We start from the raw sequence: 24371 nt of genomic DNA on the forward strand, positions 1-24371 counted from the left end.
TGATGCGAATGGTGTCGGGCACTGAAGAAGTTATAGCTTATTGAAGAAGACATTGGTTAGCCTTAGGCAAGCATGACAACACATCTCTGAAAAAAAGTGGTCGTTTACCCTGGAGCGATTGCAAATCAAGCAGACTTGCTTGGCCGCTTTGTTCAATTCAGATCGGTTTTTCAGTTCTCTCTCCGTCGCATAAGTTTATCAAAAAAGCAAGCAGTGTTTCTTAATTTTAATTTAGACTCATTTTAGATGAAAATAGTGGATGAAAAAATTAGTAAACAAAAGTAAAATGTACTGTATGTAGCCTATACAGTATAATCTAAAACTTAATTACTTAAAAATTATTTTTATTGCATAAAAAATTTGGTTGATTCATATTTTGAAGGAAAACTCTTTTTTTAGTTTTTTTCTAGAAAAATTATATAATTAAAGGAACCAAAAAAACATAGAGAAGGAAGTTGTTCCTAAAACACTTCCAGAGATTCGTTTGTCTAAAAGACGCGAAAGAAATCGAACATTTTCGACAATTCTTTCATCAGAGCGTCATAATTTGTCTTGCTGCTGAAATAGTGCTATAGCCTACTGTACAATCTCATCAATTCAAGACTAACAACAAGCAAAATGAGCAGACCAAACAGAGGACACGAAGTGAGTTTTTTTACATTGTAATGTACTGTATATTGTTAAATTTGAACATACATCAAACAAATCGGTTATAAGCTATAAGCTTATAGATTAAAACTATAAGTAATAGTAATAGATTAAAACTGATCTTAAAAAAGAACAAATTTATATGTTGCATTGTTTGTTATCGTTTTCAGTAAAGTAAAAATTGCATAAACAAAATCTTTTTATGTTTTTAATTTTATATATGAACATTGCTTGTAGGCCTAAGCTTGTTTGTTCATTGCAGCCTACCATTATCTCATTGAAACATTAATGTGCTATTTGCTACTCGTATAGAATCGCCTAGTTTCAAGAAAAATAGTCTACTTTGTAATGAAACAAATATTTTGGTACGGTGTGGTAAATGGTAAACTTGATAAAATTGCACTAAGCTTGAGAAATAGTCCTACTACAACATTTTTGCGCCTCGTAGGCTACACACTACACATAAGTGATTGCTTTTGTATCAGAAGTGAGTTACTTTGTTTTGGTGACCATGTGTCCTTGAACAAGTTACTTTGTTTAACTAGGCTCTAGGCTTAATCTTTCTACATTGCATTGATTAAGCGAAATAGAAAACTATAATATATTTTTTTTTACTTCAGCTTCCTGGGGCTTACAAAAGCTCAGGTGATAAAAATGACAAAAGAAGGTTAAACAGAAATGGCAACCCTTCCCAATCATCTCGATACACATCTTCTACATACGTAAGCAAAAACTTGATGTAATTTTTGAAAGTAGACTGTGTAAGCCTAAAAAAGGGCAATGATTTCACTGATACTTTGGTAGGCTTTACACTTACTGCTACAGATTTACGAAAAATACATGATAAAAATATCTACATTTGCAATGCAGCCTTTGGCGGTGTTATTAAGTTGACAAAGTTAATGCCATCTGGTCAACACATCTCAAACTCAGATAGCGTTGACAGGGGCGGTCCAGGTGGTAATTTTGGACCCAGGCCGGGGATAATCTTAGGGCCCTGGAACCTTTCCAGGAATCCTGGAATCTTGAAGAAACCATCGAGTATTCTTTGGATATAGTGCGTTTTTCTTAGTTGTCTTGATTTATGGGCCAAAGGGTCTCATTGGTACGGGCCTAAATTATCCTCTCAACGTCCCTGCTCAAACTGTAGGCTTATTGAATTGTTTGCTATGCTGTTATTTGCATCTTAATCTACCGGTAATATAAACGGGAGTAAGGTTTTTCTCAATAGTTTGATTCAAAACAATAATTAACAACTCAATAATGGAGTTAATCGAAGTCCCATGCAAATATTTTTTAAACTGTAGGCCGTGCAATTGTATGCTAAAAAAATCACTACGAGGTCCACATGATGCTGTTTGTTTTCTTTTTATGTAACTTGTTTCAAAATAAGTCAAACACAAGGAAATTACCAGTAATATTAGAACTGTATTAAAATGAGAGTTAACTTTATTGCTTTGATATAAAAGTTTAAAAGTTTATACACCGGTATAAAAAAAAAATTACCAAAAAGATAAAATTTTAAAGTACAATATTTTTAATACTTTTGTTTTAAATGTTTTTCCAAACAAAAGGTAGGAATTGTCGAATTCTATAGGCAAAAGAAATAGGTTTTATTGTACACTTGAGCTTGGGTCAGTTGCGTGACGCAACGAGCGTTTAAGTTAAAAAGCTACCAGACCGGTTTTGATAGCAACAGAATTTGATCTTGTGATTTCGTGAAAGCGTCAGCGTGCTGTGCGCATGATCACCAATTTTTTTTAGTATTTATTGTATTGCTGAAACAGTGTCGCGATCCCCACTGTACGTCAATATTTGTTATGTAGGCTGTAGTTTTACTGTTAGTTTTTTAATTTTGTGGTGTTAGTTTACGGAAGGAAATATCTTTTTCAGCCAAACCAAAAATCTTTTGATTAAAAGCTTAATAGGCATGGTTGAGAAAAATGTTTTGAATTCCTCTTTAAAAAAGTGTACATTTTTGGTAATTGATTATAACTACGTTGTTGATGTAAATTGCAAAATCATAAACTCTTCGCTTATGATACCTTGTCTCCAGACAGCAAATCAATCGTTTTTTACATTGATTCAACGTCTGCAGACGTTGAATATAAAAAAATATAACAATATAAAGAATGGTTGCTTTGTTGTTTGGATAAGTTACCTTGTTTTGAGCAAAGTCGTAATCTGATTATTTTTACCTTAGAATCCAACAGATGGGGAGTTCAGTCCCGGAACATTCAGCTTCGATGACACAGACACCAGTGCAAGGTACAATTAAACTATTTATTATAACGCTGTACATGAGTTTAGATATCGAAACTTTGTAGAAGCTCTACGTTCAAATTGCGATTTTTTTGTAATAACCCATTAACTGCACCCCCAGAACGTTTTACCATACTTAATTATTTATTTATTTTACACGGAAATCTACACTTCCAAATAAAAATTAAATACGTGTTATGTTGATTATTCTAAAGCACTTCCTACTATCGCCTATGAACAAAAGTTTTCATTAAAATATGTTATGTTGGTATGCCTCAGACGAAAAGTTTACATGATGGTTTAGTGTAGGGACGTTTTTATTCAGGAATATGTAAGAGCTTACTAGGCCAAAGTTCTGTTGTTTTTGAACAGATGGTAGGGCCGTGTTAACCGCCCCCCTTACCCCCCACCGGGGAGAATGGCTGTTCAAAGGCCCACTCACTTTAATCTGTTGATTGTTTTTCGTTATTTGAAAAAAAAATCTGCTGCAGAAGCTTGATAATCATGCCGCGCCGTATTTACTGTTTTTCAAACCCTGACTGGGGGGCCACCTACAACTCAGGGCCCACGCATTTTGTGCGTTTTATGGCTTGTAATTTTACATGTAATATGTTAATTTTTTTTAAATTCTTTCAAAATTTTCTCGTTTACTCAGCCACATTTTATTCATCGAACCAGCGATCTTGGGCATGCACAGCTTTAGAAGTGGAATAAGCGAGAAAAATTTTTGTGTGCCTCGAAAATCTACCAAAACAATGTAGGCTAATATTCCAAATAAGCACTGCTCACTTAAATAGTCTATAATTACAACAATTGATAAATTTCAGTGTTAATGGAGATAAGCTATAAAGTGAGATGTGCCGTGAAGATATATGCCTACTAGTCTATAGGTGAAGGTGAACCTCAGATGAATTTTAGAAGCTCTAACCAGCTGAAAGTCTACACCACACTAAGCTATACAAATTTTCAAGATATAAATTATTGAAATCTTTCTGAGATTGTGAATGAATTTTTGTTTGAAAAGTTAGTCTAACTTAAACTTTAAACCCAACCTTTTACCCACATCTTACTTTAATTTGATGAATTTGGTTACATAATTTACATAGCGACCTATGGTTGCAGCGATGGTCATACAAAATGTACATCTTGATAAAAAAACAAAACAGTACTGCTCCTAAAAACGCCTAAAACGTGACCGAAACAAGATTATATTTGTAAAAAATTTCGAAAGGCAAGCTTTGTCCATTTATGTTAAATCGGACAATAAGTTTTACATTGTCCATTTGTTTTATAAACTTTAAAACTCTGATCTTTTGTTCCTAACTTTTTTCTACATAGATCAGCGGCCGCAATGTCGGCTTAGCTTATAAAATGTTTTTTTTTTGTTTTTTTTTGTAGAAAATCTGAGAGTAGTTTGCTTTTTGCTAAAATGATGAATGTGATTTTTTGCCTTCATTGAAAGAGTTTGCGGTCCTAAAATAATGCTTTTTTGTCCTATTTTTAGCGCCATCACAGAATGTAAGGGCTTATTATTGGGTTTCGGGGGGGGGGGGGGAGGGGCAAGATAGTGTTCACACGGCCCTGGCTAATGATATATAAAAAAAATTAATTTTCAGTGGTTTGATCATATGAAAGCTAGTGCTTTATTTTTTAACACGCAAATTCGTGCATGTTATTAAATTGCTCGTCTTGTGCATCTGACTTAAGTGTTATTATGTTAGACTACAATTAGACTCGCAATTTTCTGTTCAAGGGGGTGTATTTGATTTAAATAAGTGACAAAGTGTGATGATTTCGAAATAATCGCATCTCTGTTCATAATTACTGGCTGGGCTTTAAAAATCACCTTTTTACTGGATAAGTTTCAAGTTATTTACAAAACGCTTCTCTCTTTCTTTGTTTCAGTCGTTCCAGGAATGCAAGCACGCTACCTAGCGGTAAACCTTCACGGAACACAACATCCGGGTCCTCATTCGTAAGTAGCCAGGACCCTGTCAGCGATCAAGGATCTAACAACAAACGACGCACGATCTCAATGGGCGCCAATCATCGCGCAATGAACAATCATCGCAATCATGGAGGAGCGAGATATCGTTCCGTTGAACCAGGGAAGAAGTCCACCAATAAAAGGGATGCACCTCTATACACGGTTTGTGTTGGAATGTTGTCTGAAAATTTATTAGATTTTGTCTAAAAATCACATGGACTGTAAAACGGTCAACTTACTGTATTTATTCATATTGTCAGAATCACTTAAAAATACAATAAAGCCACCAAAACAAGGTTAATTTTGTCAACATTTTGTGGGAGACAAGGTTTCCAATACCCCCCTACCACACCGCTTTATTTTTGGACCTACAATTTAACATTGTCCATTTCGTTTTACAAATTTTAATTTGTTGGAACTTTGGTGCCTCCTAATTTTTTTTTTAGATTCCAGCCATGATCCGCTGCTCATCACACTAATCAGAAATACTTGTTGGCGTATACGCCAATTTCTGTTATCTAATTCCTACAGGTCTACTGTAGGCTACATTTAAAAGTATGATGTTGCAAGCCTTCAACTGTAGCCGACATTATGTAATGCGTGTTGTTATGTTTTAGATCAGTGATTCCACAACAAGACAAACCACATCCGGGTCGGATGGTTCTAGTGTTTACAGTTCGGCTGAAAGCTTTGGTGAGTTGCTTTGAGAAAAGTATTTCCAAACTCAATGACTACATAATTTTTGATTTACTATACACTCTCTTAAAAATACTCACTACCGTGCAGTAGCCTAACAACCCCTGCCACCTCCTTAACAAAGCACCACTGCTACGACACTTTGATGTATAACAACCATCACTGTTTAAAAACACCTTGTTTTAAAACATTTTTGTCGTGCTAACCATTTTTTAATCAAATACCTCAACAGTTTTTAACTATTACAAGATTACATGAACTACAAGAGTTTTATTTTTTAATCTGTATGAGGTCTATGTTAAATGTGATTGATGAAAGGAAAAAATCGCTTTCGTCTAAAAAACATATTCCAAGAAGTGGATCATAAAAGTGGCACTGTACAGTTCAATAACCGTAAATCATTTCCAAATTATGCAAAATATCGTTGCAAATGAAATGATAAAAGTGTACAGCATGCGACTGAAGCATCGAGTAAACAGCGTTTAAAGAAAACAACTGCTGTGACAAACAATGGCCTATACTCTGCCGAGACAACAAAGCTTGCTCTTGTCTATATTATTATTGTTGCTGTATCTTAAAAACTTTAAAACAAAAAGTTACAACTTAATCGTAATTTTAAGGACCGGGATTTAGCGATAATTTTGTAGTTACAAAGTTATTCCTGTTTTTATAGATTCACAAGACGATTACGACGGAAGATATCCACCCAGACCGCCTAAACCGGTATGTTACATAATTTAAACGTGAGGCGATTTATGTTGCACTGTTTTTTACATGTAGTCTAGTCGATTTTATTTCCTACTAATAGTTTTAGTTAAAATGGCTTAAGGCTAAATGTGATCTTTGCGTTTTAGGACAAATATCGAGATTCGTCGTCATCAAATTTCACAGGACAATTTTATCCTGACCCAGTGAAGGTAAGTACTTGCGTGAACATTGAATATATTTCACTTGATTGCTTTAATTTAACCTAATTTGAAACAATGAAGGACGAAATATGACACTTCGCAATCAGAATAAAACTTGTATTATTTCAGAGTGCGGATATCAGCCGGTTGCGCTCGGAGCTATCTGAAGACACAAATACCACTTTGACAAATGGAGACAGGCCGACAGACCTTGAAGAGCTAGCGGAATATTTCAATAGGTAGGCTATGCCTGTATTCCATAATACATGTTGCTAATTTAAAAAAAGAATTTGTGAGAAAAAGCAGGCAACTGAAAGAACTGCTTGTTTATATCCGCAAGGGTGATTCAAATCTTGAACCTGTAGCCTGTATTATAGTCAAAGAATATGTTGGGTAAAAAATAATCAAACAAGCAGCAGTTTTAAACTGCCCAAGTGCCCAGTATTCTACGCTAACAATTATACTGACGCACTGAAGTTTTTGATAGTTCTAGACCTTTGCTGTGCTGAGGTGTAGCCTATCGTTTTCACTGTGATAGTCAGAAATAAAAACAACTGAACTGAATTCGATGATATTTCACGTGTTGGCACGTAGAAAAAGAGAAGCCAGTCTAAGGGTTTGAGCTATACATCAAATATCAAACTTATGTTAAATACAAATTCAAAACCGTGGTAAATAATGTCTTGAATGTCATATGTGTAGGCTACTTTCAATCTCCGTTTTTATAATACTTTTTTACGTTTTCACTCTACAAACGCCCGGGGAGTTTTGTATCGTGGGTATATTTCAACTTGTTTGGAAAATAACCGATATGAGCTAGGCTCAGCCACATGAGGTCCCAGTTAACCGGACGTCAAAAATGTTGATAAATGAAGAACAATACAAGCTAGTGACCTATCTCCAGGAAAGTTGACAGTTAAATATTATGTATTCATTTTTTGCTAATAAAATTTTGCTGCAACATTTAGGTCCATCTATCAATCTCGCCAAACCAAACTCTGCCTCTAAAATAACTTATCCATCTGTCCAAAATATGCTGAAACCCAAAAATAGCACACTAACCTTTACGCTTTTGCTTGCTTTTTTTATGAATGTGAAAACCGGTTTGCCCCAACTTGTATTTGAATTCTACCCTTGGGCGTGTGCAATACCTTCTCTAACTGCCACAACCCTTTTTAAGACTATCGTAATCTAACAGCATTTACTGTTTTTTTCGATCGTAAGTGCAAATGGAAACACTGTATTGCCGTTAATTAGAAGGGAGGCGCTTTTAGTCTCGTCATTCTACCACTTTCCTTTTCTTTATGACAAAATTGATGTAATTACTTTTCAAAACTGATTCAACTTTTATTTGTTGCAGGAAACTGGAAGATGTTCAACGACAAGCAGATAGCGCATTAAACCAAACAAAGAAAAACAGGGTAGGCCTACCCAGGGTTTTTTTTAAGGTTTGGTTTGGGTGACCGCTAAGTAGTTTTAAGAAACCGCAAGTGTTTCATTTAAATACCAAAAAATAGCCATAACTACATACAATCAACGCCATAAAATGAATTATTCGACAAGGCACAGCTTAAATGATTGTGACAGCGACCAAACAGCCTGCCCAACACGACCGCCAAACAAGTTTGCTGCACAATCAAACAACGTGTGCTTTTGTTGGCTTCTGCTTGTCATGTTTCCACACGTAAAAACTGATCATTATGCGCCATAAATCAGAAATAAACATTGACGAGTATCGAAGGTGCACTTCTTTTGTGAATAACTCTTTGATTCAGCTGTTAGCTGTACCTCCACTTATTATTTTTTCCGGACGTGAACTATTGATCGTAGGCTATATTCGTATTATCGACAAGACATAGCGAGAAACAACCATTACTTTTCTACTGTAGTTGCAAGTCCAAATTTTGGGAAACCGCTGGAGAAATTTGGGGGACCGTTTCGGTACCCCAAAACACCTTAAAAAAACACTGGGCCTACCTACTTGTTGTTGTTATTGCAAGTATAACCTTGTTCAAACCATAAATATTCTCAATATTCATAGATACTTAATATTTCCTAACAGCTTGAATGTTTGAAACTGAGAAGAAAACTTTTGAAGAACTGTTTTTTTTACACAAATTTTTAAGCAAAGATTTGCAACCTTTGGGAAACACATATTCATGTAAGCTAATCAATGATGCTGAATGGGGTACGTTCATTAAGAATTATAATAATAATTTAAAAATAAGCCAAGATATTTTAATAATTTGCCAACGAAAGCATTATACACTAAAGAACAATTATTTGCAGTTGCATGTAAGTAATTGTTAGATAAGCAAAATAATAATACTTTTCATTTTTATGTTTCTATTTATTTTCAGAGAAACGAGTCTTATCAAGATGACTCTTCCATGTTCAGTTATAACAGGGGGCCTCCTGGTGGTGGGTCGTACAATCGTAGGGGGCCAGGATTTGACCATCACACCGTACGCCCTACTAACCGTGCCAATGGGACTCTATCTGACGCTTCAACAATCACCCCCACCAATAGCCAGTCTTTCAGGCCGGTATGTGTGGTTTGTGTATTAGTATACTAATAAAGTTGTTTGTAGGCTGAATTCTACAGATTGGTTTCTTTTTCGGTAACGTGTTAGACACTCCAATTGCGTTTTGTTGTACTGTATTGTCAGCTTACAAAGTATCAAAATTAAACCGTTTGAGTTTGTTGCATGGCGTGTTTGACGCTCTGTTCATCATATCAAAGCCAGCAGTATTCTTCAATGAAAGAAAAAAACCGTGCGTTAACTTTGCCATTTCTTTTGAGCAACTTAAATAAAACAGTGGAACGTTTAGAAAAAGTAACTTTTGTTTTCTGTATACGAAAGGGCTCAACGGCTTAACGTTGCTGGGAAGTTCAAAAAAGGAGAGGGCAACGCTATCTTAATGAATGATTTTTCTTTTTTACAGAGTGATTTGACCGAGCAATCTGATTCAAACATTTCTGCTGTTCGTGGTGAACTAGAAAGTCTAAAGTCACAGATATCTCGAGGGTTAAATCATTTGGGTTCACGTGGTGGCGACGCATCTGGAGACATGGACCAAATGGCTGACTACTTTAGCAAACGTTTAGAAGAATGTCAGAAACAAGTGGGTTAAAAAACGGCAGTTGAACGTGTTCGAACGCAGTAAATCTGTTACTTATGCCTTAAAGAATGCGCTACAATATCAGTATTTCTATTTCATTTAGATGTGATGTTACAGAATGCAGAATGATTTTAATATTTTACAATTCAAAGTTTCTTAAATTTTATTAAGTATGCTTCCAAATCAAGGTTTACAGTGCCGTGAATCAGGTTCAAAGCAAAGTTGGAGAATTGAAGAAGGAGTTTGATGGTGCGCCTCCTCCTCCTCCAGGAAGAGTAAGTTTTCCATCAAATCATGTTTTAAAAGGCTTGACATATTAGTTTCATTGCATTGAAAATTTACAGTGTATAGAGTTTAAAAAAAATTCCAAAACAAAACTTCGTTCCTAAACTTTTCATCAAACTTTCTTATAATTTAGCTGATGATCCAATAGGATGCGTGGTGTGACAAAACATTTGAAATAAAGTAAACACACCAAATCAGAAAAATCAATTTATTAAAATATAGAGCTTTCACCACACAAGTCTGGCTTCTTCAGTATAATCTTATTCAAATAGAAAGCTATATATTTTAATAAATTGATTTTTCTGATTTGGTGTGATATTGTTTACTTTATTTTAGAATTTTATTTTGTTTATGAATACATGTTTTGACTTTAAGGCAATTTTCGGTACAGTTCTTACAAGCCGTTGATAGAAAATACAGTAACATATAGTCCTACGTTTTTGAATACGCTAACTAGTTGCCTACATCTCTTAGTACAATCGAAGTGACTGGGAGCACCATGATGAAGATTTCTATGACAGCAGTGATAGCGGAATTGGTCCGAAGAATTTGACAGTTCGTCCTCCAGCTAGAGCTCAGGGTGCCAACGCTCATATCATGCGTGAGTATTTTAATTTGATTAAATAAAATCTACAAGGTAAATATCTTATTACTTTGTTGCGATACGCTGAAACACTAGCCTACTACTACTAATGTAGCCTATAGTTTTTAAATCATTCTCGATTAAATATTTGTAGACGGGGCTTGGCCTACAATATAAGGCAAGCCGGGGCGTGTTGTCACAAGAGGCGTGTTGTCACAGCAATTTTTTTGGTACTTCCACTGACTGCTTCGAGTCTATATTTGTAGCACGTGCTTCGTTAAGAGTCATCTTCATTTTGAGGTTAGCAAAGTCAAAAAAAGACAGCAGGTTTAGCTTAAATTAAATTATTATCAAAAATTTGGTCATCGATGTAAATTTCACTAACTTTTCAAAATTGTGTGACGCTTTCGTAAGAGCAGTCTGACCGCAAGTATGAAATCAGTTTTATAGCTTATTATGTTAGGAGTATAGCTGACACTTTAGAAGTTAATAGCGTGCCTTTTCTAGCCGCCATTAAAACTTTTGTCTGACTGCGTACGTCGGGGCGAGTTGTCACAGCTGTGATGATGGTCACAGCTTACGAGAAGCAGAAGCAAAATTTGGCATAAACTACCGAACCCTTGGTTGATACGTTAAGGCAAGGAAACAAGACCCAAAGCAGTTGTTGAATTAATTTCAACTTGTTTATAAGTGTAAATTCCACGTAATAAAATTTGATTTTGTAAGGCAAACCGGGGCGTGTTGTCTCAGGTTTGGGGTTTTTCGATTTGTGCTTTTGCTATATACAATGCAAAAAGTTTAACTAGTGGCAAAAGGAAGTGCAAGTGGACAGCGTACGAATGATATAACCAAACCACTTGCATTGTATATAGCAAAAGCACAAATCGAAAAACCCCAAACCTGTGACAACACGCCCCGGTTTGCCTTACTATTCTATACTAATGCTATACTACACTATAAACCTATACAGCACTATATAATTACCAAGAATGTGCTTGATTTTATATTCTGAGCCCGGTTTCAAACATGCGGTATGTCCTTTTTGCTAGCATCATCTCCTCCAGAACCTGACTTCACTCCTGCTCATTCTACTACAATGAGGCACCGCCACTATCCGCCTCCAAGCGCTCCAATGAATGATGACGAGTTCAGTCGACTGGAAAGCGTACAGGCAGATAAATCTCAATTGCCTCTTCCTCCTGTTTACGATAGAGACGAAACCTACAATCCAAAGCTCCTTGGATCTGATGAAGAAGATGAATGGGATGATTTTGAAGAGGTAACTGATTAATTAAAAATAAGTTTTGAAAACGTATCAAATGTTAAAACAACAACCAAAAGCTAAATGTAGGCTATGAATTTTGTAACAAAACGTTGCCGAAGTTTGTCATGAGATTTTTTTTTCAGTTTATAGATGATGACACACCAGCTCCAGAAACCTCTATTCCCGTTCCTGAAATCAAGTATAAACCAGACAACGTAGCTTACCAAGTGGTTTATATTCTCTATATTTGTTCATTCTTGGCGTACATCTATGTGCGTGTGCAATATACATTGGATGCTCCTGGACTAAATCGAATCTATTGTATCGTAGTCGCCATTTTGGAAATTGTTACAGCTCCTTCTTTGCTACTGCAGGTATTGTGACATGTTTCCTACCATTTATTCTTGTAAAAAGTGAAAACGACACCTTTGTAGCAACATCAAGCGATGATATTCCTTTAGTATTCGATTTACCTTTACGTAATGCGTTACCATTTTGGCTACTTTAGAAAGAGATTAGGCCTACAGTTTGTTATTCAGGATAATGCATTGCATTGTCGGTATATGCAGTAGATCATTAGACAAAGCTATATTAGATGCTGCCTTTATCTACATCTATTACTTCAAACAGGGTCTTTGTTTGTGGAAATGGGTTTCTAGAGAACCAGCTCCAGCTGACGCTTTTGATCGGCCAAAGTTTCACACAGCGAGAATCATGGTGCCTACCTACAAAGTGCGTGTAATAAATTAGATTGATCAATTAGTTTCCCTCTCATGTGTACCTCTATGTCTCAGTCACTGCCACAGAATGTAAATCTTTATAAAATAGAAAGTGGTAGTTGTATGTGACGCCAGATCTACAGTCCTATAAATCAAAAAAAAAATTTTGAATTTAGAAAATGGTGTAGTCCTAAAATCACAAAACTTTTGTTAGTAAGATAAGATTAAAGAAGATTACGGTTATTTCTATCTATATATAATCAAAAGCTGACGTGGCAACTACACTTGTTCATAAAATCACAACAGTCGATCTAGTGCACTAATTTGCTAAATATTGAATTCCTGCAATCTACTTGACCATATATTAACTTCTGTGGGATGGTGCTATATTTTTTCATTCAAAGTTGAAACCAGTGGTTGGAGGAAAGGGAACCTTTTTAAAGTCAATGACTCTACTGACAAGAAAAACATATTGTTTTGACAAACTCGAAACAATGAGAGCACTTTGATTTTCTGGTATGCACGCAATGCTTTACACATTTGCGTATGTTTTCTAAGGAGCCTCTTGAAGTGGTCGCTGGTACTGTCCACGAAATCATTCACATGGACCTTCCTCCTCATTTTCACGTCCACGTTTATGTACTGGACGATGGTAAACGTGAAACCTTAGAAAATTGGGTTTTGTCCAAAAGAACTAAAAGGTAATCACAAATTTATTTGTAAAAGTATGGTAAAAATAATGCAATGCAATGTAATTACAGGGAAAGTTTTGACATTAAATCAAACATTTTAAACCAAAAAGAAAATAAGCATTTTGAATTTCAGTTGTATTTGTGACTAAACTATGTACTGCACTTTTTTTTACTTACAACAATCTATAGGCTATCGTGCATAGCATATCAGGCTAATTAACCTTTTTTGCCGTGCAACTTTTACGATATTATCATAAACTGCTTATTTTAAACAAAGATTTTTAATTCTCAACTTTTGCAGGCGAGTTTATTTACATTACGTAGCCCGACCGAAACTTCCAGGTGTTCCACATCACGCAAAAGCCGGGAATATCAACCATACACTTCACTATGTGTTTGACGATGCGTACGCAGAAAAAGAATGTGTGATCATTTTTGATGCTGATTTCATGCCTAGGTAAGAAGAGAACATATGGGATAAAAAAAATTAAATGTGTCAATAGAAAAATGTAAGACGCTGATGGAAAAGACATTAAATCTTTTTGATTGAGTGTCTTCGATGCCTAGTCATCACTGCACTGTAGACTTCCTTCTACGCTATTAAGAAAATCTTTATTTTTCATTTTATTAATACCTTTTTTGGCGTTTAATTATAAATGCGTAGACTCATAGCGTCGACTTTGGGTCTTTTTTAGCCTGGCACGTTATCCAAACCGTTCCAATATTGGTAGGCTACCTGTATTGGTCGCGCTTGGTCTAATCATCTATGCTCCCCAGCTTCCACACGTCAACAACGTGTCGATCAAAGTCGTGTGGGATCAATTATAATTCGATTTATGTTTTGATCTTAATAAAATTTTAGTGTCACCACTGATGCTAATTTTATTATCCGATATTTTTGTTTATATTTCACAGGAGAAATTATTTGCTTCGAGTACTGCCTGTGTTTTCTGAAAAACGGACGCGTCCGCTTGGACTGGTGCAAACACCACAGTTCTTCTACAATGTAAACCCGGATGAAGATGTGTGGGATCACTTGAACGTGTCTTTCTTCCATCGCATTGAACCCAGCTTGGATCGTTGGAGCGCTGTCAATTGTTGCGGCACAAACTTTGTTGTCCGTGCCGATGCCCTGAAAGATGTCGGCTATTTTCCCGTGGGATGTTTGACGGAAGACACTTTACTCTCGTTGCGTCTTTGTACCATGGGATGGGGTGTGGCTTACCATCATGAAATTCTTGCTATCGGTCAATCTCCTCACGAAATCACAGAGATCTTTAAACAGCGTTCTCGCTGGTGTAAAGGAAACTTACAGATTTTTTTGGACGAATTTCCACTTATGCAGTCCGGCTTATCTCTTTCTCAGAGGATTTTTTACAGCTCGTGTGGTTTTAATTATTTCTGCGCGTCCATTTCAATTCCCTTCTTCCAGCTCGTACCTGCGTGGGCTATCTTTTTTGGTTTGTGGCCTGTGTCGAAAATTGGTTTGGAATTTGCGTTCGCATTTTTCATCTATTACGTTCTGGGAAACTTACTTCTTCTTTTTCCTCCTCCTGGATTCGGTATAAGAGACATGTGGAACGGAGAGCTGGCATCAACAAACCTCTGGTTTACTTACTTCAATGGAGTGAGACGCATTGTTGGAACAAAGTTATTAAGAGGAAAAGGTGATGCAACCGCAGTTTTAACTTTAACATTACTTGGTTTCTGAATTCCGTATAGCCATCTGTATTTTAGTTGATTGAGAAAGAAAAATTGTAGCTTAAAACCAAAATAACTTCCTTTTACCAACAATAGTAGCCTAGATAGGCTACAACTTCAGAAATTATGTAAAGATTGCACATGTTTTACCGCAATGTTGTAATAAATTTATCCTTCGCAGGTGAGCTGACATTTAAGACTACCAAAAAGAAAACTGAAGACGACGAAGAAGGGTCAAACGTAGGATTTCAAAAAGAAGACATTAGGGCTTGTTACATGCATTTCATTATGTTCTTCATTATGTTTGTTACAATCATATACGCCATCGTAAAAGGTAACATTTTTACTTTGTTGTTGACATGAATATTTTAAAGCTAAAACAATTTTTATCACGTAACTACAATGTAACAATCATTATGGAACTGTTAACAAGTCATTCAAGATGCTTTTTACTGTAAGGTAAAGGTAAAGGTGAGTCCCATACTTGATCCAAGCATCGGGGATCAGAAGATAAGGTTCTCATTATACTAAGCCTTCGGCACTAACGAGAGTAGGGTGGCCAGTTCCTTTCTCTCGGCCGCCTTTTCTTCAGCATTTACGCCCACTTAATATAATACACCCTGGGTAGAGGTGAGCGGTGTTTTTCAACAACCAGCTTCAGCCGGGAGTCGAACCAGGATGTTTACTGTAGACTATTTCTAAATTCGATTGAATCTGTTTATTTCACTTAAAATTAGTCCCGTTTGAGACAGAGCTGTGGTCGGACGAAAAATATACAACTTCGACTTCTCGGTTTATAATTGCCCGACTTTGACTCCGGACACGCCCAAAGTCCTTTTGACTCCGACTCCACAGACCTGCGTTTGAGTGTAAAACAGCATATCCTACATGCAGGGCCGGATTTTGATAGAGACCCAAGGCTATTTCCTTTTATAAGCCTCCAACCTCCACCCTCACAGCCAGTCGCGGCTCGTCCAAATAAGCTGCAAGACTGCAGCCTACCCTCGTGAAATTGGTACATGTAAATGTAATGTAAAAACAATATAAAACATTTTTGCAGCCTATTGTAGCCTATCCATTAAAATTAGCCACGAGCCGCCACTGCTAACAGCCACAGAGACGAGTATTTTAAACAAACCAACAACCACTGATGCCATAGTAAATTAGTGATGGAGAAATATACACACAAGTGTTGAAATTAACCATTTGAAAATAGCCAAAGTTTCTAATTTAATTGTAAACATTTTGTGAAATATTAAAATAGAAAATGTTGGTCAAATAACATAAATGTACTTCATTGTTAATATAATATTAGCTGCTTCCGGCTCAAGCTGGTTGTTGAAAAACACCGCTCACCTCTACCCAGGGTGTATTATATTAAGTGGGCGTAGTTGCTAAAGGAATAGCGGCCGAGAGAAAGGAACTGGCCACCCTACTCTCGTTAGTGCCGAAGGCTTAGTAGCCTATAATGAGAACATTATCTTCTCATCCTCCGATGCTTGGATTCAAATATGAGACTCACCTTTACCTTAAAGAAATATTGAGTTTACAAATGAAGAGTCCAGGTGCAAAACGATCAAACTAGCAAAACCACCTTTTTGAGTAAACTGAAAAGTACGTTTGAGATTGATCGTTTTGTGGCTGAACCCTGTTAGTTTAAAGCATGGACTTCTAAATAGTAGCATCTGGACTGGAAAATCAGTGGGCAACAGGAGGCCAAACAGTTGGTACAACAGTTGGCCAACAGTGGGCCAACAGCCAAGTAACTAACCCTGTTGGTCCACTGTTGCCCAACTGTTGTACCAACTGTTTGGCCTCCTGTTGCCCACTGAGTTTCCAGTCCAGATGCTACTGTTTAGAAGTCCATGGTTTAAAGCCTTATTTTGAGAGATATTGATCGTTTTTTCGCAAAAAAGGCTGCTACATAAAACTTGTGATGATAACAACGAGAGATGGTCAAATTTAAAAATCAGAAATCATGGAGTTTGATCGTTATGCACCTGGACTCTTCAAATGTAATGAGAAATGTTAATAATATGAAAAAAGTTTATCAAAATTTATTTGCCTCAGTTTCTCACTTTCAATACACAGAATAGTAATTTAAATTCATTTGTAATTATTTTTATGCTTAAAAAGGAACCCTCTTACCATTCACTTAAGAAATAACCAAATGATTGATTTTACATTTGAGAAGGCCATGGGAACGTTTTGTTTGTATATAATTTAATAAAGTTCCGTAGGGACAAAACATGCTGTTCTGTAGCCTTAGGGCTTTGTTGCACATAGGCCCACACGTGAAAGCGCAAAAACTTTATCAGAAAATTTCATGTCAACATCTTTTGGACATGCTTCCATCAGTAATTCAACACCTTGCTGAATTTTTCACTTGCTGCTGCCAGATTTACAAGAAAGAAAACATTTATGCTACTTTTGCTCTTCTTCATAAATTAACTTCAAGTACACCAATTATATGGGAATTAAGGACTTTTTAAATCAGTAAAAAAAGTAACCTTCAAGCAGTGTTATTTCTTTGCTGTGAAAAATAAAGACATCAAAATCTTTCATTACGACCTGCTATTAAATACTACTCACTTTTTAAAACTGGTTGCGTTTCAGAAAATTTCACGTTATTACCAGTGAAAATTTTTACAAAGATATAATTGAACATTTCTAAATATACGTGGCACATCTTAAATTTTTAGGCCTTCTAAGCTTCAAATTTTCCACTCTAATGATAAATCCGGCACAGCCTGCATGGATACAAAAAAGCTCAACATAGCGTAAAAGCATGCGTAAAAGTAATGTTTCAATTCTTCCATACTTTCTTTGTTTTCAGCTATCGTTGCTATTGACGTGAAGTTCTATTTCTACTACATGTACATGATTGGTATGTCATGGGCCTTGATTAACATGACGCCATATTTGATTGTCGTAATCTACTGCTGGTACCGAGTTCGAATCCCGGGTTTGCTTGTGGCTTGCTTCAGAAATGTGCAGCTCTTGCTTCGTCTTGTCTGCGCGAGTCTCATCATGGTACAAGCTTTTACTACCAGAAACTTGACAGAAAATTTTGTTTGTCCTCACGATTACTCTGGCATATTAGGTAAGCAGACCCAGCGTCCCAATCATGCCTGAATTTTTATGATTAAAAATTTAAATATGTACTTTAAAAAAGCTTAAAAATTTTGAACTGTTTACAAAACGTCGTGAGTTGGTTGCTCACTGTTATTGTCTTTCTAATTATACAGTAAGCTTTCTTCATATTAATGTTTTTCAGCGAGCATTGTCCTCTTTTTTTAGTACTCAACATTTCACATCTTGTTCTTCTTTTGCAGCACACACCCATATCTCTAATTATTCAATTATTTTGTTTTCTTAAAAGAGTTCCTCTTTTTTCTCCACTGCCATCTTCCAAACCATTTCATGCAATTTTCTATTAAAACGCATTTTTTCTAAGATGTATGTTAATTAATGGATTGGTTTTGATTAGGTGTCAGTCCCTTGGCTGTTGTGAAAACGTTGGACGTGTCTTCACACTTAGAAGTAAGCAGAAACGCCTTTTGGCTGCTTGGTCTTAAGGATGACTTCTACACCATACAACAAATCAAAAGGACTGCGTGTGAAGAAGATGAGATACCTGTCATTGTGTTTCTGATGCATCCTTCTCAAGGATTGGCTCTTGATGCAGAGGCCGGCCATTACATGCCTGATCAACGGATTGGTGAGTGTTTTTTTAATCTTCTTAACCTAGGATACGTGAACACAAGGACCCAAAAATCCATGGTGACTTGAAGAATATTTTTACATAACTTTTTATAAAGTTGCTTAATACCTTCATAGGAAGTTTGCGTACAGCGATAAAGGTTATGTTTTAAAAAATCTTATTTAAATGATTATTTAAAGTCAAGGCGAAATAAGTTACAATTGCCAGATTTTTATTAACTAAATTATGTACGTATCACCTCATTCTACACCTGCTATTGGCGACAAGCGCATACATGAGATCTGGCGTCAGGTAATTTACAACAAAACGTATTAAAGGTCATGAAAAAAATTATGCACCTGTTTAATTGGTTTGAAGCTATGGGGGTCCACAAACTTCTTCAAATTTACAAGGTAGTCCAAGGAGTAAAATGTAAAGCCTCAGTTGTTAATTCTAAAAAAAGTGTTTAATAAACACATCACAAAGAAGCTTACGATTCAACTGCATAGCCTACCATAGGCCAAAAGTATAGTCAAACATATTTAAACAAATTTTTTTTATAAAAATGATTTTTTTTCCAGACACTTGGGAAGAATATGATGAGTTAATAGAAAAATACGCGGATGAATTAAAACACGTTCCATCCCTCATAGTGATGGAACCCGCTTTACTTATGCACACGTTTAATTCAAAAAGTGAATACCATAACACAGAATATCAGGTAAGATCTGATTGTTCTTTATTTGGGATTTTCATCATCAAATCACCATAAACACACGAAGCTGAAGTTTACTTAAATGTTTTCATTTCAGGTAACTTCATCCAGCTGCAGTAGAATGAGCTTACAAGCAATGAGATTTGAATGAATGAGTAGTCAAAACAAAATAAGCGTCAAGAAGGAATGCAATAGCTGATTTCATCTTCCGTTTTTATTAGAAGTTATCGCAAAATCTAGCTTTGCTCTTTGCATATACAATACTTTTTGTCATCTCAAGGCAATCAAATATGGCTTACCTCTGGACAGATATCTTAGTTATTATGATTGTTGAAAACCATTTTTTTTGTTACAGCTTGCCTTCACACAGAGAGTCCAGCGTGTTGTTGATATGTATCCGAGTTCTTGGGTATATGTTGACGCTGGGAACGCCATGTATCTGCAATGGAAAGTCAACTTGCAGCACATTATTGACGTCATGCAAAACATGCCTCCGACCATTAGAGGGTTTTCAATCAATGTGGGGTCATTTGTGAACAGTTCCTTCAACGAACAGTTGGCTGGCGAAATACATTGTCAAACAGGGCTGCACTTCATTATTGACACTTCCCGAAACGGAGGAGATTTTTCAACAAGGTGAAAGTTTAATACAGTAGTCCCCGTTTATGAAGCCCACGGTTTATACGCCCATCCGCTTATTAAGCCCAATTTGGTCCAGAATTACTCCCATTTATAAGAATGGCAGAAATTTGTCCCCGCTTAATAGGCCCACCCGCTTGATATGCGCGAAATCGTCCGGTCCCGAGGTAGGCTTAGTAAGAAGGTCTTCTGTAAAATTCGTGAGTCTTTGTCTCTTAAATCACATTTTTATCACGAGAAACTAAGTTAACTTTTAACAGTAAAAAAAAAAAAACGAAAAAAAAACGTTATATCTAATGGTGGAACCATCACAATGCACAGAAGCTACGTTGTTTAAAAAGTGGGTTAGCCTATGAACTTGTGTGTTGGCTTAGTAGGCATAGTTATTATTAAAAATATTTTCAGATAATTAAGTCTGTTTAACTTTACAGCCTGGTGCGACGTTTTAAATTGCACTAGTTTTGTGAAAAAGGGCTTTTGTTTGGAAATCTTAAAAACTAGTAATTGCACTGCATCCAGTTTGTCCCGAAACCGAAACCAGTATTTGCTATGTAAACGTAGGATTGCATCATTGATTGATGGATTGTTGAAATCTATGTTCTGGGATTCAAATAACGTTTTGGAAAGCTCAATTCCGAAAGCTTTGCATACTTGTTCAGGCTTTGAATCACTAAAGGCGACCCGGTCACTGGGATAGACAAAGTGAAGTTTCCAGTAGTTGCTGTGTTGTTGTCTCTAAATTATTCCATCCACTCGTTGCCGCTGCGTTGTTCCACCGCACACCTCGAAAATTGATTAGTCATTGCATGATTGTACCGTGTCTTTGTTTGCAATTGGTCGATTAACTGAAAAACATTTTGGCTTGACATTCATACATAACCTTGAACTTTATACAAGTGTTGGTTAAACAAATGCTGGAATCAAACCATTGTGCTAACTAAACAAAAACACCTCATTAGTATCAAATAAATTAAAATTATCCATAAATTTAGGTCCTTGACAGAAATCAACGAATGCACCTACGATCCGCCTTCAGTAACCAACGGGACCATGCCAACGTTCTTGAGTGGAGCGACAAGGAAAACTTTAGGAACGCAAAACAATAACAGAGGTTTGCCACCGGTGGAAACTACAGGGATCCGTAAGTTGAAATATAACAACAACAAATGTGACGCATTTGTATGCAAGCTTGAGATGAGAATGTAGATATATTGTACATTACACTACATATAAATGTGATGCAACCGTACAAAATTAAGTATTTTTTACTCACTCCATTTTTTAGTCGTTTTGTTTCATTATCATTCATTTCTTTTTGTTGTTGTTGAAAGTGCAAAGCTATATAGTGATCCTTTTGATTTTTTCCTAACTGTCTTTTTTGACAGCTGAGGAAAGAAGAAGGCGTTGGGTGCTTAACAACGCCCCACCCGGAAGTCCAATAGACCAAGCCAACAATCCTGCAGCTGACGGTGAGTGATAGATTTGTGATTAACACATTTGCTATACAACTTTAAAAATGAGCTTCTGATAGAAAACATTTGAAAAGCAAAACTTGGAGAGTTTCAAGTTGTTTGTTAAACAGTGAACCGCGTTTACTTTTTGCTGTGCTACCATGTGGATTGATTAATGTGTTTGGATAACCATTGCGTTCTTTTAGAGTTCTCTATCATCACAAGAAAGGTATTTCGGCAATAATATGATATTTTATGGCGAGTACTTCATACTGGACGATTTTAAGCTATTTAACCTCATTAATGTAGCATGTTATTTCATCAATACGCTTTAACAGGAGTTTAGTTGAGCGTATTTATAGGTAGCATTGGCCATCACATTGCTGGAATTCGAGTGTAAGCCAATCTTTACCGTTATAATAAACAGTATTTTGAGTTATCTTGATGTGACGACATAGTCAAAAGCATCGGCTTTGACAACACACAGTAGCATTGTATGCTACACAGCTACAGGATTTGGTAGCGGAATGGACAGCCAACTTTTATGGAAGGCGAAGGTTTTCATTTAAGAATTTCTAATTTCATTTGCTGTTTAGGTTCAGTCGCCGACATTGATCGGATAGTACAAGAAGCAGGTGTCACTGATGAGTATGAAGATGTTTCGGATGATGAATATTCTGAAGAGTATGGTGAAGCAGTGACTCTTCCTTGCGTTACCGAGGAATCAAGTGGACTTGATGCCTATGCTTGGGTCAAAACACCCGGAGAGTCTGATGGACGCATGTTTGAAGCTGGTACTTATCATCCGTGTCTTCTTAATCATTTCAACGAGTGCAGTGACACTTGTCCGCAATACGTTCCTAAAATTACAGGAGAATTTCAAAGGCCTGACCAATGCACCTGCACAAAATAGTATTTTAAAATAGTTCATAAAAATATAAGTAGATTTGCAAAAATTAAGTAGTATTGCGTGAAATAACGAAATTTAAATGATTTCGAGATCCCTGATTTAACCCAAGACGTTATGGAAAATTTGCTTTAAGATACATTCGGCATCAACGCAACTCTCAAGCTTTTCTAAATAAAACATAATAAAACATCTGTCAGTCAAAGAACATCTCTTAAACGTTTTTGCACTTGTACTGTAAGTGTTTTTACCCAACCTGCAAAGAAAATTTATTGAATGTCTAAACGAAAAAGATGCGTCTATTTGTAAATAACTTGTTTGTGTGAAATTGTGCTGTTTACTGTATTTATACAAGTCTATAAAACAAAGGATTGCGCTTGGAGATTCTGCGGTGTATTGACAGTAATTTTACCGTGCCTATTTCATTTGTGCATTATATTTTCGTGCGTGTAAAAATTTGAGTCTGAACATTAAAAGCAAGTCTTATTATACTGAAACATAATAAAAGTCACTCATCACCTCTCGTTAAAGCGACATATTCACACAAAAATTTGCTATCGTGACAGACTCAATACAAGAATGTGGTTCTAAATTCACTTAATTATAATAGTCATGTTTTATTTTGCGCCCGTTACAACATTGCATACAGTGAGCTGCCATCATAGATGCAACTCAACAGTCAACAGGAAGCAGCGAAGGGACATAATAGTCTTCGAGTTAGCTGCTATCCTTTTTTTGGCATGCCATTAAGTGTGTTTGAGGAGACACAGCCGCGTGCTCTGGAGCGGTGTCGAACCGACGTCCTGTTAAACGTTCATTACAAGCATAAAGATTGTTGGGCTTAAATATTAGAAGTAGAGAAAGATTCATAAAACAACAAGTCCTAGAAAAATTAAGTCGTCATTATTTATCTTCGCCTACACATATCCTATTGTAAAGTAGGGATTGCATGTTTGCAATGTCGAAGCGATGTTATAACAATGTACGTCACAACCCGCACGCGACGGCGAAGAACAGGAAATAACATTTACTCATATAACAAAGGTTCTATGATGGGTTTATACCGTCTTGCCACATCTATATACATTATACAGTAACTGGTTACTTGCACGCGACCTACAGGTATAGTGTAAGATAGGTTTACTATTAGTATTTAAAATGTAAAATGGCGCATTCGTATAAGCACACCAAAGTGATAGTAAGTAAAATGATAAGATCAGAGTGTGCTTTTTTGCTGAACAATCAGGTTGCGAAAACGTTGGATCATGCAATCTACCAAGAGAATTTCAAGCCCAGTGAAAAGAATACATTTACATTGAAAGAAGTGTAGCCTACGTTAAGATACAAGAAGTTTTATTTCTGTAAGAATTGACTGAACCTTGAAACGATTGACTTTACAAAGCGGTTTTATGTGCTAACGACTCACGTGACTACAGACTAAAAGCTGTAATTTTAGTCATTTGATTTTGATAGGGGTATTTTTGGCTGTATTTTTTGTATTTTGTCAACAAGAAAATTGTTATAAACGTTCATGAAGAAAGCTTTTGATGTTTGAAACGTGATGCTTAAACAGAATTTTTTTTAACTGCGGTAGATTTGAGGAAGCAGGAAGTGGGGGCATTTCCTCCCGAGCTGAAGGCAATATCAGTATATCGCCCTGCAAGGCAAAACACGACGAAAAAATCTACAGTAAGTAACATGTTTATATCAAGAGGCTTAAAACGGTTCGTAGGTTCTTGCCTTTTGTTTAAAGTGAAAGCGTTAATTGTGCAAGCGTTAATGCTTTCCAAAAATTGTAAATTCCACAGTTATGAAAGGAAATTAAAAAGAGAGCAGACATAGATACAGATGGAAGAAAGATATACGAGAAATATTGATTGAGAGTGATTTATAATAGCTATTTGCAGTTGAAATATATCCCTCTTTACGTCGATATGAACGTTGTCGAGAAAATTAATAATCGATATTCGGTCCATCTACCTCAATAACCCAATTTAAGCTTTTTGTGAAGCCATGAAGTCGGTCTCAACAGGCGAAGTATATACCACAAGGTATTTGTTAAGTCTACAGCAGAACTGCATGTTTGGC

The 24371-nt window shown here is 36.2% G+C and overlaps 1 protein-coding gene across 1 annotated transcript; it reads left to right on the forward strand.

Annotated features, from left to right (window-relative positions):
• Positions 1-463: 463 nt before the first annotated feature.
• Positions 464-23035, forward strand: LOC145777189 (uncharacterized). The gene is made up of 27 exons (XM_082588510.1): positions 464-645; positions 1269-1370; positions 2852-2916; positions 4816-5059; positions 5515-5590; positions 6267-6316; positions 6448-6510; positions 6631-6740; positions 7862-7922; positions 8862-9047; positions 9448-9627; positions 9813-9899; positions 10384-10510; positions 11542-11771; positions 11900-12130; positions 12387-12488; positions 13034-13176; positions 13469-13624; positions 14083-14834; positions 15050-15202; positions 17705-17971; positions 18359-18589; positions 19153-19292; positions 19642-19922; positions 20918-21066; positions 21311-21394; positions 21973-23035. Exons 1-27 carry the CDS (start codon positions 619-621, stop codon positions 22287-22289), a joined length of 4614 nt encoding a protein of 1537 aa, XP_082444636.1. The 5' UTR covers positions 464-618; the 3' UTR covers positions 22290-23035.
• The last annotated feature ends 1336 nt before the right edge of the window (positions 23036-24371 follow it).

This window comes from Aplidium turbinatum, chromosome 9 (genome assembly GCF_918807975.1).
Source record: "Aplidium turbinatum chromosome 9, kaAplTurb1.1, whole genome shotgun sequence".
NCBI classification, from domain to species: Eukaryota; Metazoa; Chordata; class Ascidiacea; order Aplousobranchia; family Polyclinidae; genus Aplidium; species Aplidium turbinatum.

What these genes read in the sequence shown, in the direction of transcription:
- LOC145777189 (XM_082588510.1), top strand. Translation starts at nt 619, where the DNA reads ATGAGCAGACCAAACAGAGGACACGAA. An exon ending in TTTATCCTGACCCAGTGAAG is followed by an intron (nt 6,511 to 6,630) that starts GTAAGTACTTGC and finishes GTATTATTTCAG; the next exon opens with AGTGCGGATATCAGCCGGTT. An exon ending in GGTGGAAACTACAGGGATCC is followed by an intron (nt 21,067 to 21,310) that starts GTAAGTTGAAAT and finishes CTTTTTTGACAG; the next exon opens with CTGAGGAAAGAAGAAGGCGT.